The sequence below is a fragment of the Helicoverpa armigera genome, chromosome 22 (assembly GCF_030705265.1).
Source record: "Helicoverpa armigera isolate CAAS_96S chromosome 22, ASM3070526v1, whole genome shotgun sequence".
Classification (NCBI taxonomy): Eukaryota; Metazoa; Arthropoda; class Insecta; order Lepidoptera; family Noctuidae; genus Helicoverpa; species Helicoverpa armigera.
In genome coordinates this window covers 1,914,936-1,932,939 of record NC_087141.1, presented here as the reverse complement: position 1 = coordinate 1,932,939, position 18,004 = coordinate 1,914,936, and the positions used below count along the sequence as shown (strand labels likewise).

General features: G+C 41.0%; 1 protein-coding gene across 5 annotated transcripts in view; it reads left to right on the top strand.

Annotated features, from left to right (window-relative positions):
- LOC110380620 (max-binding protein MNT) overlaps window positions 1-18,004 on the top strand; it is a 30,564-nt gene that overhangs the window by 1,266 nt on the left and 11,294 nt on the right. The window contains exons 1-3 of one of the 5 annotated variants that reach the window (XM_021340648.3): window positions 3,456-4,736; window positions 8,435-9,015; window positions 17,476-17,719. In XM_021340648.3, the coding sequence (XP_021196323.3) occupies window positions 8,601-9,015; window positions 17,476-17,719 (659 nt within the window). In that variant the 5' untranslated portion in view covers window positions 3,456-4,736; window positions 8,435-8,600. Of the gene's footprint in view, window positions 1-3,455; window positions 4,737-8,434; window positions 9,016-17,200; window positions 17,357-17,475; window positions 17,720-18,004 lie in introns of those variants that run through there. The other 4 variants (XM_021340651.3, XM_021340650.3, XM_049843194.2 and 1 more) reach the window with 4 other exon arrangements.

Genomic DNA, 18,004 nt, shown 5'->3' with positions numbered 1-18,004 from the left:
AATAATGCTGTTTGTAAGCGTCAGAATATTTCTTTGTAGCGAAGCTTAGCAAAGTTACGTCGCAGGGCTTCCGCGATGCTTTGTGATGCTAAGCAAAAAATCTTGAATGCACAACTACACTGCTCGACCGTAAATAGAGGCACTAGGGTCGGAAATACTTTTGCATTGGTCAAAAACTTTCGAATCTCTTTTTTTGTATGGTCCCTAAAGAAAGGTTACTAAAAAAGAATCGCGAGAATAAAGATTTGATGTCAAAAGTGTTTAAAAATCAATCTGGGTCTTTTAAATTGGACATGAGTTAAGTACCTATGATGGGTAGACTATTTTGCTGTCATAACTTTTGTACTACATAACTAAGGTTTAACCCTCGAATAATACTTCTAAAAAGTACTTTCTAAATAGGTATTATCAATCTTGTATATCAACGCAACCCAAATAGAATTTGAAAGTACATAAATCTTCTGAGCAGCTGCTTTTGCCAGTACAAAAAGTGTCAAAACTTCGATCAGAAAATAGACTAGAAACAAAGAACTGTCCTAATTGAAAGTGGAGAAAATATACTAGAACTTTCTATTTAGTACCAAACGACTGCTGTAAATTGAGCGTTTCTAAAGATATGAAACATTTTGCTTATGGTATCATAAATGTAGGCAGACTATTTGAAAGTTAACATACTGTGGATGCACCGATAATAAAATTCCTAGGACTTCTAGACATAAAAAAAAATCTACGATAAGAATGTAGTATGTAACAATGTAACACGTTTGCCCGGGAGTAAAGCAGTTCAGCTTGGTCACAAGGTAATGTTGGTCTGCAAGCCGCGTTATCATGTTTGCTTCACACTTATCAGTGGCCGCCGCGAGCCAATACCTATGTATAGCGGTCTTTAGCGCAGAGTAGCGACCGCCGACGTGACTACAGCCCGATCACGATACCCTATCTCAAATCAAACCTATCGCAGCATTATTCTAATGACGCTACTTCAGACTTTCATTTCACACCAGCCGTTTTAATTTCAACATGCTTTAAAATTATCATCGCATTCTATTAATATGTATTGTTTTATATCAGTTTGTTATTGCGTCTTAACGTTTACCGACGAGTAAAATGCTTCTATAGGTTCCAGATTGGTATGGTCGTGTCGTTGCATCATGTAGGTTTCGAGCTGTTTGTAACGTTTGTAATCTATTCCGTCATGTAATAGACACTTATCGGCGTACCTTCGTATTATGCAACTTTATGCTTTATTGTTGTTTCTTAAGGGTCCCATGGCTGTGCCACTGAATAACTGCTTTCTCAAAAGGGATTGCAAAAAAAGCGTTTTGTCTGCTAAGTATTAACAATAAAGAACAATTACTGTTCTTAGATCTAAACGAGTCAGAAACATTACCCGAGAAATATGGTTGTACAACTTCAAAAGCTGTGTGTCAAAACATGTAGCCAAATCTAGCGTATCTGCAGTGAAGTCACGGTTGGTCGGCGATATTCTGTTAATAATACTTTTACACCGCTTGTAATTAGTGGGCCCCTCGGTACTGGCGGTAAGTAGGCGCGGCAAACAATCGTATCATTAAGGCTCGTGTAAGGTCGACGCCGCGACGGTACCGGGCGAGCAGAATGGTGAAAGGGATCGCGTGACCTCGCCATCTGCGACTGGTCTGTGAGGACGCGTACGTTCGTATATTGAACTTCGGAGGAAACGTCGCGCTGCCGCAGCCCGCGATGCGACGCACAGCGTTGCAGCCATTAGTCACACAAACGAGCGGCTGTTTCTACTTGCAGAAAGCCGATAAGATAATCCGAGTGCCTCTACTCGTGGAAATGTCTTTACGTTCCAATACTTAGTAACCGTCGCATTGCTCGCTCAAATAAATGAAAGACTTCGAATAAAATCTCTCGGAGATTCAATACTAGCTTTTCTCTTCGTTCCCTGTTAAATATCCATTAGAATTGTTAATATTTAGCCAGGAAACTGAATAGAGAGTGTATCACATTATCCAAATAATGCTTATGTATTAGAATTCGACAACGGTAACTTGAGCCAACTACCGTTAGCTTCTAAAATTTTCAATGATTTGGAATACATAATATAAAGTGATATCTGTCGAGGTACAAAGTTCTACGTGTGGGATATTTATTTAGGTGTTGCGATTTAATTAATTGCAAAAACACGAACAATATTGAGACGGAATACAATCATTTTGCGGTCCTCCTTGACAGAGCTCGCGAAAAAACTAATCTACCACTTGATTCATGGCAATCATTAATCATTTCGTGTCTTGTCTCAGTTTATTTGCTAAAATATGTATCTTTTCTATTTGTGCTATGGGTACTCGTATTTTGGGCCTTAGAGAATAGATGCCTATTGAATGCTTCAGCAGTTGGCTTATCGGCGAAATCAATTGCATAAATCAGGGAGCTTTCGCACGAGGCAGACGGCTCATATCTCGACATCCGGCGGGTGGCTCCCCCTTTCCCAGTGTTTCCACTTCGACTCACATGTCGTTACTGTCATTAATGTTGTTATTGATTGTTCAAATATGAGCTCTTTCTTTTTTATGAGAACAGCGACAGGAATGTTTACTGGTGCTAATTGCATGTTGCCAAGTTACACACACAGCCGTGTTTAAATTTGAAGACGGCTTGTGAATTGACATGGGCACACATGAGGTCAGTTTTTGTCGAGTGTCGATTGACTGGTGAGAATACCATTGTTATCTGTTTCTTTATTGAACCCAGTGGTTGCTTGATGCGTGGAGCACTTGATTTAATGGGACTCTAGCTTCCAGAAATAGAATCTAGGCACGGTGCTAGGTCGCATCGCAACAACCTGCTAAACCGGCAGGTGTGGTTGCAAAAGGTATAAGAAGAGTGAGGGAGGTATTTGTGCGGCGTGGTGTTCCCCGGGCGCGGGTAGCGGGGGCGGCGGCGCGGCGGCCCGGGCTGCACGCTGCACCGCACCAAGGTCAGCCGCCGCACGCATGCGCGTCCCTCCCCCTACCTGCCACCTTATCGGAACTCGGAACCTGCACCCGTGCCACTTATGCGTTCCTGTGAGTTGCACTCCAAATAATGTCCGCACCGTCGCCGCCGCACACAAGTAGCGAAACTTCAAGTCTGTATTACTGAGGAAAAGGAAGGGTTAGACGTAAGAGCTTTGTGCAAAATGGATGTACTAGAATGCTGTTCAGATATAGACTGAGACATGGAATTTTCTGCTCAAAAACGAAATGAAACTACAGATAGTCTACAGTTTTACAGAAATTCGCGAAAATCTGACACACCCGTAGCACCTTTATTCATAATCTGGTCTGATTTTGGGGGTGCTATAATTTTTGCAATGTTAGTTACTAAAATATAAATAATTTGTTTGTGGTTTCATCAATTTCCGCAGGAGATTTAACATTTCAGGCTTGCAATAAAATGGCTTGTCTTGTTTTTCCGCTTCCGCAAGTCGATCAGAGTTCATGGTTCCGCAACACTTATATGTATTTGACTATTCTCGGCGTGATCGTCGATAGCGAGACTCGATTGTTAGAAAAATAAACATAGTACATATAGGTAGGTGTAACCGAGATAACACGTGCCAGTCGCGCCCCGCTCCTACGTAACGCGGCCAAATACTGAACGTTCTGTCGTAAACTCGGAGAAATCCTATTATGAAGATTAGTACTACTGACGTAAGAACGCTTAATTTACCAGTTAATGCGTACTACTCCTCATATGCTACCTCTAAACTCATATTTCAGGGTTTAATTTATTCGCGTACAGTTGATTGACATGTTCGATATAAAGACCAGTCCTTGGTGCCGGATGCTCATAACTGTCCTGAGTTTACAGTAATTCTAGCTTCATCTGGGTCAAACTTGTAAGGTTGTAGTTTTCTGCTAAAGTATGTTTGTGTGTAAGGGGGAAGTCTGACAATGCTGGCTGCGTCGGCCACGTATCATTAGAAAGCTATTCGCCATTGTGGCTCGTGCATAAGGAGCGGCTCGTCGCAGCTACACGACAGCCGACTCCTACGTTAGTTCGCACAGTTGCGCCGCTCGATTCGGTTGCAATGTTCCATTCACCTTATTCGTCGGCGACGAGGTTCAGTGACTCCGACGCCGACCGACTAACTCCTCGAACACGTCATCTGCGTGCTAATGCCGCCGCTGTTTCATCACCTACGGCCGATCGCCACAAAGTTGTTTAAATTCTGTAGGTGTCCCGCGGCGCGGCCGTCGGGGCGACCTCTTTTCGCGTGCGACAAGCGAATGCGTCGCGCGCCGTCCATGCAGCGTTATGTAAAGTTGAGAGCGGTGCAGCGGTGAGCGTTGCGCTCGACCGCGTGCGCGCCCCCCGCGTGCCTCTCCTCCTCGCGATTTCGTTCGCCGTCGGTTTCACTCGCCGCGATCGGCGGCGCGGGGTTCCGGAGGTCGCGCACCTCCCGCCTCCTCGCCCTCCTCGGAGACGGAGCCGGTCCGCGGTCCGCAGCGGCCACTCAGTCGTCGAGCGGATTGCGTCGGCGGCGGTCGGCTCCGCGCCTCGCCTGTCGCTGTCTAGTCTGATGACCCGCTATCGCGACATGCCGACGCTGACACAACTCGAGTGAATCGCACCGCCCGCGACGTCGCGTTTGCAGTTTAGCACCGGTCGCGCTTCCGTTTCGGGAGTCTTTCGTGATTTTGCGGCTGCGTTTGCGACGGTCACGACCGCGATCGTCGAGCTGACGACGTCGTGTTGAAAATAGCGTGCGTTATCATCGCGACCTCGAACGGCGAGACGAGATAGCGCGAGGTCGGCGGCACCTGCGCCGCGCCGCGCCCCACGTGCCCGCCACCACGAGCTGCAGCCCACTGCCGGCAGCAGCCGCGACACCCTGGCACACTGTCGCCCGCTCGCCACCCTCGCGCTCTCTCGTCTGCGCTCGCTCGCCATCATTGGATTTTTGCAATTGACGTTCGGAGATATCTAAACCACATCCATCTTTCCTCAACTGCCTGGGAGGCTATCCGGAACACCATCGAACTGACTTGAGACGTGGGTGATCTCACCTGAGAAATCTAAATCAGGCAATTATGAAGTTAACTGAATTCTTAGACTATCTTTATAAGTAACGACGATTAGTAATATGTGTAATTAATTGTAATGTTATTGTAATAATGCCTTACGTAACTTAGTAACAATATTATCGATATGTACATACATTACAATGGTATCTTTATCGCTACGTGGTAGGATCAAGCAGCTCGGCACATATTCCGGATAATATCAGTAGTAAAAATTTTCAATTTGGTCAATAGTTGGCAAATGTTTAGAGGCTTGTCTTTGTGTCTGTAACTCTTGTCTCACTGACTTATTTGCAGTCAATTCAACATGTAAATTCGGTGTGAAAACCTTAATTATGTATTATTGATGTCCAAATTATTTTTGCAATCCGACCGAATGTTGTTATTGTAGTTTTGATTACTTCAGGGAACGTTTTTGGAATTGGGTCATCTTTCACCATCTTCTCGCTTTTGGGTTTCCCTGTTGTCCTTTCGATCTTTTATTGTTTTCTCCATCAAAAGTTTTTAACAACAATCAGCCTGCAGAATCTTTGTAGGATAATTTTCATACGAAAGGCGTTTTCTTACTCCATATCATAGAATCCACACCCAAAACGACATTTTCCGCTTTTTTATGAAACGCGGATTGCTATACTTTTGATTGCCCGTAATAAATGTCATGCAATAAAAAAATAAAGTTGTAACCGCTCAGATTAGGGTCCCGAGTTTACGGCAGGAATTGTCGTAGTTATAGACTGATGACTTGATGACCATTGTATAAAATATGATTCCAAAAATTTGGTCGTTACAAACAAAACTTCCAATGTAATTTAATTATATTTGTGAGTTCTTTTGTTCCATTCTCAGTCCATCAGAAGTTGTAACACGTCATTTGTTGAGAACGAATCAATACGTACAATGCGTAGTAAGCGAAAACGTAACTCAGGAACTAATAATATTACAGTCACAAGTTAATGGGATCAATAAGAAAGTTTACTAGCAATCTGATTACACGATAACGAGAAAATGTATTGAATCAATAATGTTAATGAAATAGCACACATTTGCTCGAACAAACCAACTTCAAGAGCAGATCTCCTTTGTGTGTTCAACTTATACAAATACTAGGCTTTCATATTTGTGATGGCGTTATTAGACCATCGCTTACGAGGAGTCTTCAACTCTTGATTACGGTGTTTAATTAAATTATTCATTTATTGATATTGCGCAAGGTATAAACGGTTTTATGCTATGGGCTGTTTGCAGTTGCGCAATTTGTAAAAAATGCACGCTTGGCATCGTCTGTCCTACATGTCATGTCAGGTGGTAGCTATGCCACATTTTTGCTGACTGGATGTTTCTCTTTATAATCGTTTTCATAGAAGTTTGATTCTGCTATATCTTTAACCTGTTCTGATCCAAAACCACATATACCGTCAGAGTTTGTTTTGCTTTTATTGAGCTCCTGTCTTATTTTTCCGCGGCCAATAATCAAGCGCCCGATTGTCGGTGAGACGATCCTGACGTCATTTATTGCGTGGATTATTTACGAATTTTCCTCGTTCGTATGGCTTAGCGTCTATAGATAATTTAAACAATAGCCATAACCTTTATAGAAATCTGAGAGTTCAGGTCATCGGTTAAAGAGAATTCAATCAGATTCCGTATCCAAATAATCATCGGAGCAAAAACATGATTAAAAGATTAAAAGCAGTAGTACCTAGCTAGCTACATATAGTGCGACTAGTACGTCTAATAGAAATAATAGTACACGTAGATTAGGCATGTATAGCGCAGCATTGCGCCGGTAGGTAAGTAGAGTTACATAATATAAACACGGACACGTGTCGTCGTTTGTATCGCTTATATAACTCGCGCGTGTGTACGCTCGCTTACGTTCCACTCGCTATGACTGAGGCCTTACTCCAAATTGTCTGCAAATTATTATTAACCTACGTCTAGTTTATTATATCCATGATCAATTCTGTAGCTTCTATCCATTCTGCGTCTTCTGATTCTGTTACAACTCGTAACTAACTTCATTACTGTTATCTCAAACACTTGCATTAATTTTGATAACGCTTCTGAAAACAACAATTTTTATCTATCCCCTCTACATTTTCGCGATCTGGAGTTTTCTGAAGCGGCGTTTGTTGTTGAATAAACTCTGGTTTGTTATTGGTTTTCCACGATAACAGTAATGCTTTGTAGGCACGTGTACATCTAGCGTTGTGACCAAACCGATAACGTTGCCCTGCTCATTTTGCGAACAGACCAACACCTGTTCGCTTTTCTTTATAATTGCTGTCATGCTAGAATGACTCTTTACTTTTATAAGTTTTTTCTGTGTCCTCTGGCAAATCGTCATTGATTTCAGCAGCAATACTGCAAAAAACTCCAATAACACTACTTGCATTATTGCATACATTCGAAATTGAATTCCTAAACAAATGTAGTTACAGAATGGTGTATAAAAAACTTAAAAGACTTCAATGTGCATTTTGCAAAACCAATTTTGTTACATACGTATAAAAAGAAAAACTAAACTTTTCATTTGTATTGTATCCGCACTGAAACACATTTCCGCACGTTCTTTTGTTTGCCGTCGGAAAATCCACTATGTCTGCCAATTCGGTCGGCCGCAGTACCAGGGCCGCATGGTGTGGGAGGAGGCACAACTAGCTGTCAATGTCTGTCGGTGGCAGGCGCGGTGCGCGGGGCGCGGGGGGCGAGTGCACGTGCCGGCGCGGGTCGTGCCATGCGTTCGACGCCCTCCCCGCACTTGTTGATCGCTGGCGCGCACTCCGCTGGTGGCGGCAGCACAACCTCCTAGCTCGTCGCATTTACAACACCCATTCTGACACTAGCTCATGCATGCTCCGTCTCATTCTCGACAATTATTTCGCACATGACAAGATCTTGTGAAATCTACGTTCTTCTTCCTTTGAGTCTGTTTTCCTTGTTCTGTATTATTGGGACATCATTTTTTAAATCTTTTTAATATTTACTTTGACTGGGCTGTCTAGGTAAATGATCCCTAAGAAGAAACTCTTTGTAATGAAGCCATGTAAAAAAAGAACTTTGTCCCTCCAAAGTTGTACATGTGGATGACATTTTACATAACAACAAAAAGTTTTATACTTATTGTGTTTCTTCTTTCAAAAAGTTTTCTTGTTTGTTTTTCTTCAAATTTTTCAAGAAATTGTTGCGCAAACGGTTGCCCTGCCTCTGAACTCTGAAAAAGAAGCCCCACGTTTCTAGTCAGTTAACTTTCTGTACAATAGCCACGGACTTGTTAATCGTTTCACAAACTTAAAACAATATGCTCTGAACGTCAATTGACTTATACAATCCTTTCAAGTTTGCGAACCTATCGTAAAAGTTTTCATTGGTTTCTTTAGAAAACTTCAGCGGAATTCAAGCAATGAATAAGTGAAAAACATAAAATATAGACTTAAGTTATCAAGACTGTACAATAAGTGAACTTTAAAATGAATAGGACAAAAGTGAGTCTATGACAATGAGGACTAATAGTAGTAGTTAGTTAATGTAGTAGCCCATTGTAGAATGGGTATACTTATGGAAACCACCGAAGCGAAACTGGGCACTGCCGGTTACCGGAGACGTCGCGTGCAGCCAGAACTGTTCGGCGCGATGGCAGCCCCCGGCGAGTACTACACCGACACACTGCACACCATCGCCATCAACACCAGGGAGACTGAATTCGGCAGCATCGTCGAGCCGATACCGATCACGCTCAAGGCGTACAAACAGCTGCAAGCACAAGGCCATCCTATTAACGGCTATGGGTTCCCGCAGCAACAAATGATCACATCTCTGGTCGCTGCTTCTCGAGTCGCGGAAATTGAGAGGCCCTCCACAAGCCAGACCTTTATGCCGAGCCCCATCAAGGAGGAAGTGAAAGATACTCAAAAGATCACCCGCCCACCCCCCAAGAAGAAGTGGATTAAAGAGTATCTAGGTGAGTCTATAAATAAATAGCGACCCTAGAAACTTCTCAAAACTTGTAGTTTTTATTGGAGATAAGTTTTCCAATATTCCGAGAGTACAGTTAGGCATATTGAATTTTTCTGTATGAAAAGTAGTTCTATGAAATCGCTGGGTGAACGAACTTCTTACATTTTTATGGCTTGTTTACACGATAGAATCACCGAAAATCAGTGAGACAAAATAAATTATTATATTTGACAACGCTAATATTGAAACCGTTGTTTGCGCTGAGACAATAGAACGGTCTCTTTATAGGTCTTCTCCCAAAACGCTGGCAAACTTGCGAAGTCAGAAACTCGCAACAATTCAATTGTAATGCGATATTTCCAAGTAAATGATTCAATAGGTCAACACGAATTGTCCACACGAGTGCATTATTTGACCTTGCCGCGTAACCTCGTCTAGTTTTTGCTCAACGAAATCCAAGAGCACGACTAATACGCATAATTATTGTAACGTTATTGCATTAAGTATTGTTCATAAATATTATTAGTTTCTTAGTTTACGTTACTTCTATAATTACTCATTGATTTTCTTATTCTTTTGTAGCTGGAAGTCTATCTTCTAAATCTAATTTAGGCTCAGGTTGCGTTTTTCCAAAAGCGTCTTCATATCTATTTCCACCAGTAGATATTGTTAGATAGAACTCTGCGGAATAAGCGTTCCTATTGTTATTATTATCAGAATTTGAATCATTCAGAATTTACATCTTGAGATGGTACATTCATTTGAATAAGGTACAGAGGTATCAGAGCAGTTTGTCAGGAGATTGTTAGAAATACAATGTATGCTTCAGAAGAGTTGTGATGTTCAAGATTCTGTAGTACTATAAGAAGAAACATTGTTGCGTTGAAAACGGGTCACACCAGTAAGGTATGACCTAGCAACTATGTCTACTATTCTACATTGTTTCAATTTAAGCTGCTTAGATTTCAGATTGTAGTAAGTGAAACCGCGAACAATGATTGTGTACATTGCAAAGCTTTTTTTTTGCTCACAAAGTCTTGTTTCTTTTTTCCGTCCACATGTGACCTTAGCAAGAATTCTGCAAATTGCCTATGCATAGTTATATTTCTGAGAACATCGAATAATTTCAATTAACTGGCCCTCCTGTTTTAAAACATTCTGCAAATAGAGAGAATTACTCAGAGTTCATTTATCTACTGGCAATTGCTGTTTCTTCGGGTCTTCACGAAATTCTTTGGATTGAAAGATGCTTTCATAATAATTATCATCAAATTTTCTGTTTGAGAACAAATAATGAAATATGAAGATTATAACATACCTACATAGGCTAAATAAATAAAATTCTTACATTGTGTAAAGGATCTAATTCTTTAAAGGATACAATGTTAGCGGTATTGTATTAGGGCAGCATAATATACGAGGAAGAAAACCAACAAACCAAAACAGAGAGGCTTTGCGTGCGTACTAGAAGTCGGTGTGTAGCCGTCAAGGCGTTCTTCTTTGCAAGGTCGTAAATATTGTAGCGTATGCGATGTTGTCCGTATTGTATTGGCATGCGTGTTCCATACTCGCTTTCCTTTGTGACCTTATGTACCTGTGTCTGTGAAATGTTCTAAAAATACATAGTTATCCTTAAGAGGGTCAATATCCAAAGTACTGCTGTATTAGAAAGAAATTGAGTAGACACTAAATAAGTTATTGCTTCGGTCAGCAAAGTAGGACATTGCCAAGTACCTGATAGTTTAATTATTATAATAATTGTTAAAGTTGCAGTTTTTGCTTCATTCAGTCATGGTGACGCTTTGCGAATCTTATGTAAATAGCGTTCAGATAGGTATTTGAAACGACGCACTGCAGCTGAGACATTTTCAACGGTCAAGTAGTACGAACTTGACTACAGATAAGACGGTTATGTGGCTTCATTTGTATTTTTTTGCAAATTGAATGTCCAAATATTTTTGTCAATACAGGAGAGCATTATCGACATTTCAGTGCAAGTGCTGAACAACTAAATAGCCACAATAACGTGTGTATTGGCAATAAGCTAACAATTGCAGAGCAAAATAATAGCAATATTTTTACGTAATAACAGGCGGATGTCGCACACAATGAAAGTTGTAATCCAATAAAGATGGCCGGCGTGTGTCAGCGTGACGTGGACGGCGCACGGTTGCGTAACGGACATAATTACATAGTTTTATGAGATTAACTCCTCGAACAACTACATGCACAGGTTCGCGACACAACCACCGCGCTTTGTGTCAAGGCTTCTTCGCTTCACACCAACTCCCTAAATAGAGCTTCTAGTATCTTCTACTCGTAAAACGTTACAATTTCGTTGTTGTCACTATCTTGTTTTAAGGCTTCTTACTGTTTCGCAGTTATGATAATGAAACCATGTTTCAGTATTGTTATTCTGTCGCTAACCTCATCGTAACCATATTTGTTTTCATAAACATTATCTTATCGGCGTTTCTTTTGTTTCACTCTTTCAATACGGTTAGCTCTGGTTCGCACGTCACACGCACGTAATGAGTAACATTTCATTTGATTGTGTGCTCTTTGGGTTTTGTAATAACGTTTATATTGTGGTCATCTGTATTCCCTGTCGGCAAACTTTATCGTTAACGAGATATGCGCTCGACGCTACCTATCTTTGTTCTAGAACTAACTTTATTACGGGGTGACCTCTACTACTGATGGTTTATCGATTTAAATTCTGCGTGCTGCGGCTGCGACTGTGGCTTTATGTCATTTCCTAGTTCCCTTAATATAAAAAGACCAGTTTAACAACGTCCGTATATCAAAAAGTGACTGAATACTTCAACCTCACTCAAAATAGGTGTCAATCAATCAAATGGCTGGGATTCTGCGCTCAAAACCAAATCAGTCGGGTTTCGTTTTTTCATACAGGCAGGATTTTTTGTTCCTTTTTAACACGTCCTCAAGAGTATCACGGTCTTTCATTGTCTTATAACTGGTAATGTTCAGTTGAGATTGGCAAAGCAAATCTAATTGTTATCGAGTGCGCTACACGTGTCGAGCGGTTGTCGCGTAATGAAGCGTTGTAAAAATGTAGAGCGGCCCGCCACGTATTGGCGAGGTTATTGACATTGAGATAAAAAATATCACACCCCGAAATCGTAACATTTTATTACATCGTATGAGAAGCGCTTGCGTCTTTAGTGCTCTTCTCGCGCGGCAGTCTTTCATATCTGGTCCTTGCTCCCTGATTTCTGGTCCTTGTGACCTTTTTACAAGTCACAAGTATCAGGTTTATAATACAGGTAGACGCATCGAGCGTGCCAGACGTAAGCTTATTTTACAGCAAAACCGCAATATTTGAAATGACTCAGCGCCCTACAAACAAGTTGAACATTGCATGTTAATCATTCGGCAAAGTGGCAAAATTACGAGAGTTAATTTTATTGTCCCAGTCCAGTGTACTTGAAGGCAAGGTGTCAGTATCAGTACGTATATGTGCTAGTTAGGTAGACAGTGTACCCCCCCTCTCAGTGGAGAGCGCGTTGCAGCGGCGATGCGTTCGGGTGAGTTCGTGCCGCGTGACGGCTTGTCACGTGCCGATGCCGAGCACCTCCCCCCCCTCGCGAGCCCTCCCCGCGGCCCACCCGCGCAGGCCCACCGCCCCGCTTATCACTTCCAGACCCGGAGGCTCCCTCAGCCCCCACTGCAGTCCCTCTCGACTGAACTAGTGGCCCTCTCACTACTCCATATTCAATTTATTACACGTAACGCTTTTGTTCGGTAACAAACCTTATCTAGGTGTAGCTACATACTTATACATAAGTGTTATGTGTAAATGTGTGAACACCCGGGTACACCGTGATAACTACCATCGGGTTACAGATAAATAGGTTCTCTTACGTCTTTAAATCCGGCTCATACTGGATTTAAATTAGCTGTCAATTGTTCTTTTTTACAACGGTTGTGAGGAAATATCTAAGTCTTCATTAAAATACTTTTCTGTATTAATAGCTGAATTTTCCTGATGAGATCCAAGTCTCTGATGTCATCAGGAAAATTCGCTCAGGTTCATAAATAGGTATAAATCCTTAGGAACCTGTAAAGTAGCGAATAGAAACAACTCACAAAATGACCTAACAAAACCTCATTTTATGGAACATTCAAAACTTTTAAACAAAAGAAAAATTTGTACGACTGAGAAATCCAGCGATTCGAGCTGAGAAACCATTGAGGTATTATTTCAAAGTTACTCTCATAACATTCTGAAAAAAGTTAAACAAAAAATGAAATCTAACCTGCAATTTTTCCCGCAGTCGAAGTTAGCAGTTTTGTTTTTACAACTTCGTTGAAAATGGCAAAAGTGCCTGTTACTACAAAGAGGTTGTGCAACGATGTTACTCAAAAATCACGTGTTTTGTTTAAGAAACAATGTAAATTAAAACATAACACACTGAATAAAAGAAAACTTGAAGACGAACCTAAGACAACGATTGGCATATAGTGCATTGGATTAGACGACAAGACACTAAGCGGTTACGACTACTGATAAAATAAAGAATTTGATTTAGTTGATGTCTAACTTAATGATTAATGACACATCAAAGACAGCAAACATAGAAAAACAAATAAATCAGTAATAAATCATACAAATTGACAATAATTTTGCAAGCAACAGCTTACAACGAACGCCTATTCAGTGCTGGTATTTTAAATACCGGTCTTGGATCAGCAACAGATGCCCATAACATCGATACCGGTTCACTAGTGTCTGGAATCACAGTTTCACTTGCACGTGTGGGTGTCCCGACGTGGGAGATGGTCGGTGTTTGCGTGCTCGCCGCTTGTAGGTGCGCGCCCGCCATGCGCAATTCTACCAGGCGAACATAATCCAACAGGAGGCCTTTAGTGTCTGCGGACTTGAGTACCTGTGGATTAGTGTTTTCTCGTGGAAATGCTTACGCTAGAAGGAATTTTACGTGAATTGTAGGCGTTGGTATGTTTCTTTTAAAAGTTGCTCAAAACATTTTAAATTGCATCTAAGTTAGGGTAATTTTTCGTATTTTGACTTCATGGCTAGGTGCGAGTTTTCAAACGCGACTTTGATTTTAACTACCCCACTTATTACCAAACTTTTTAACGCATTGCGTAATATGTTTACGTGATATTATAGTTTTGTTATAACAAAGCAATAATGTTACCGTTCCTGTTTTACGTCATCATGCGTATACAACCTTGCTTTCTGTCCACTTTTCAAAGGTTCTCAAGGACGAATCCCAGCGTCTACATAACAACCCCCTGTGAGGTTGCCAGAAGGCCAATGACGCACGTTACTGCTGCCCCTCCCCGGGCACTACCTACGCTCTTATTGTACCCTGGTACTGCCTGCACTTGACAGCCAATAAGCCTACATCATTTTTTTATTCAGACACTGGACAGCTTGTCAGTTTAAACGATTGTTTATCTATTAGATAAAATATTATGTAATTCTCTGTCAAACGCACATATGCTACGCTTTAAAATCTGAAAATATTGACGTGAATGAATAAGTATGTGTTCAATATAAAAAATATTGTTTTCAGCCTTTTGTTCTGCTTCAAATGCAATGAAACCAACTTCTATTAGAATACTGAATAATTGAATGCTATTTTTCTTAAAAGTATTGAAATTTTCAAGTTCAAGAGACGTGTAACCAATTCTATTACATATTTATAGTGCAATTCCGTATATATCGGTATTTGTTCTATCTAAATCGTTGGTCAATGTCCTTTTGGTCCAACTAGCTTTCAAGTTTGAAGTTTTAGACTTCAATTCATATATGGCATCCATTATTGCTCAGCAAATATTCGGCATACATACAGGTCAGTTCAAAGAATATTTCTCAAAAGAGACTTAGCTGAGTTCGACAGACTTAATGGGGTCAAATTATGCGTGGGTAATGCCAAGAAATGGCCATTGATGGATTTATCGAGAATTAGAATTGTTTGTCGTAGACGTGTTAAAATGCTTTGAGAGTTAGTGACCCTTCACCCTGTTCTACTAAGATTGAAAAAGCTACTTGTAAAGTTTTTTCTAGAACATTGAAGATTTTTTTATTCATACTTTCCAGTTCTCCTTTTTAAGATGAGGACATCTGAACCGATAGTTTCAAATACAATTAGATATTCCATGAATATGAGATTAAGTTACAAGAGTTCGCATTAACATTTTCGCTGTTTTTGTCGGCGCCTATTTTCCATTTTCTACTTTTTAAATTCTCTATTGGGGCAAGATTGGGGACCACTATTCGGTTGATTTTTAGAACGCTGTGTTTGTGTCTGTAAATTCGTGTCTTGTGTCTGTTTTTCATTGCTCTGATTTTGTTTACTTTTCCTTATTTGCATTTGATTTATCAGCGTAGTCTACCTGCTTTAGAAGGTTTAAGCTTTGAATGATTTAACGAAATGTTTTGAAATAGGGAAATCAATGGGATGACGATGCAGATGTTTGGAAGGAATAAGACCTTTTGGCATACTTGGCACCTATGTTAAATTTTTCCATGTAAATATCGTATAAAGTGTATCCCAATTGAATTGTCTACATAGCAAATCAAAAAAAATTGCTGCCTGACCCATAAAGAGATTTCTTTGACTTTGACTTAAAATCTCAATGATTGCCATTACTCCCTAAGATTATCGTGTTCGTGTTAACAACCCCATATTTGTAAAGTACTACAAATGTGAGGCTCATTGATCTAAGTTTATTGTCTCAAAGCAGCTCTATAAAGTCGGGATGTTTGTCAAAGTCACCAGTGCAAACTCCTAGGCCACGTCTAGGACACGCTTAAACAATTCTTATTCATATTGAACACGATTCAATATGTCGGTCAATAACCACCTAGCTTTTATGTTTTCCTATTATAGTGCCCGACGCTCGTGTAGATTGTAGAAATTGAATTGTTTGCTCATCTTTGTGAGTTTGTGTTCATTATTTTAATCTACGCCTGTCTGCAACAATTACTACGTTCTGCAATTTTCACTGCTTTCAAAATTAAGAGCCATTTTGGTCTAAAACTATCTTAACTAAATCCATTTACTGCATGAACGTTGGTGGCACTTAGGTTTATTACACGTGTACTGATTTCTATAAATAAACTTCACAGTAATAAGTTGACAAAGATCAAGCAAACTTCTACTATAGAACTACGTTGAATTCATTGTATAATTATGAGTCTATATTCTATTATACCGCGGCCTCTACAACTAACGTCGAAGACATTCTATTATCCATTAATGGAATTCTAATTTCATAAATGCACGTGTTAATGAATGAAGTGATGGACTGTGAGCAGTTTCCAACATTGGAAGAAGCAATTGTAATTAAAGTGACTAATAAAAATAATCTAAAAGGTGACGGCACTTGTTATGCAGGTCGCAATTACTCATCCAATCGACATTCTATAACGCAAAGAGCTCATGACGAGGCGTAGTGTACGTGTAGCGTGGCAGAGCTGCGTAGTTCCTGTAAGATAACAATCCAATCATTGTTCAGCCTGCGCTGCTGCGTCTAGCCGACATAAAAATCCAGGTCTTAAACATATAAATAGCACGCTTCATACAGACGATACATCATTACGTAAAGTATTTTTACCACCACGTTTAATAGGTATACTGGATGACATTTAGACTTCAGCTAACGAAAACAACACTGTTATGTACCTATATCTTTCGGACGTGATAAAATAAACGTTCGTTGTATCTTTCTGTTATTAATAGTGCTTCGCCGAACCTCTTGATAATAAATTGTTTATCTTATAAGATACGTGTTTTACCTAAGCGAACGCGATATTATAAAATGGTACATTCGGTTCGGCGCTCAACAAAAACAAGCCCGGCCCAATCTAGTAGTAGCACTAGCAGACGCCAGTCATTTTACGGGCCGGTTACGTCGCGGCTTGTTTTTTCTGGCACTTGGTTGAGCAGCTGATTTTCGGCGTGGCAACTGTTAACGCCAAACAAACCGAACACGCGCGCAACCACATGTGCTGACGTAATTTTATCGTCAGACCACGCCCCCGCTTCCGTCTCTTTCACTACACTCAACCGGATCGTCTGTCTCACTCGCCATTGCAGCGTGACTGATTTTCCTTACGTTCAGACTACTATGGACGGTATTGCATGTGCGTAAAGTTTACTATTGCGTACCGTTACTATTTGAAAGTAAAGTGGCCTGATGCTGTCTCACTCGCTCTAATATGGCTGTTTCATTTGCGCAGCTGTATTGAACGCTTGCTAAATATGTTCGCCTGGTAGTTTACCGCCACGGACTGCAGCCGTCGACGAGCGGTTGACACGGGTTTGACAAGTGTTGACCGACCTAGGACGGTTCGTTCATTTTCTAATAGGACCTCAGTGAACTGATGATAACATTTTCATAATCGTAATTAGTTCTAAGATAGTATTTGCGTATGTATCTTGTTCTGACGTGACATGTTTGTTTACAGAGGAGGAGCCGAAGTCGCCGCCGGTGTCGGTGCGAATGGTGACAGAGCTGCCGGTGAAGCCGCGCAGCAACGGTGTTGTCCGGCCGACGTCGCCGGTGCCGGTGGCTCCCCCCTGCCCGCCCGTGCCCTCACCCGTCGTCGTTGCGCTCGAGCCGGTCCCCGCGGCCACCGCACCTCCTCCTGCGCCCCTCCTCGACTTCGCACAAGAACATTCCAGGCCGCGGACGACGAGTATCAGTCATGGGTATGTTCTCCTAGTAACATTGGTGTCTAAAACAGCTGGAGATTCGCACGACGAGCCACTCGCGACGGTCATTGTTGTTTGTCAATAAAACTTTTGGTATGTGTGTAAATCTTGCTTGTAGAAAACACAATAATATAAAATAATCTTGTAGAAATAAATGCTTTACTTAAGCATAATCCATACATATCTTCTTTGTTATAAATGGTGGAAAAACCTGTTCATAGGTTTTTAATTATTAAGATGCAATAAACTGCACAACTGCACTTATACTTGAACTATAATTTT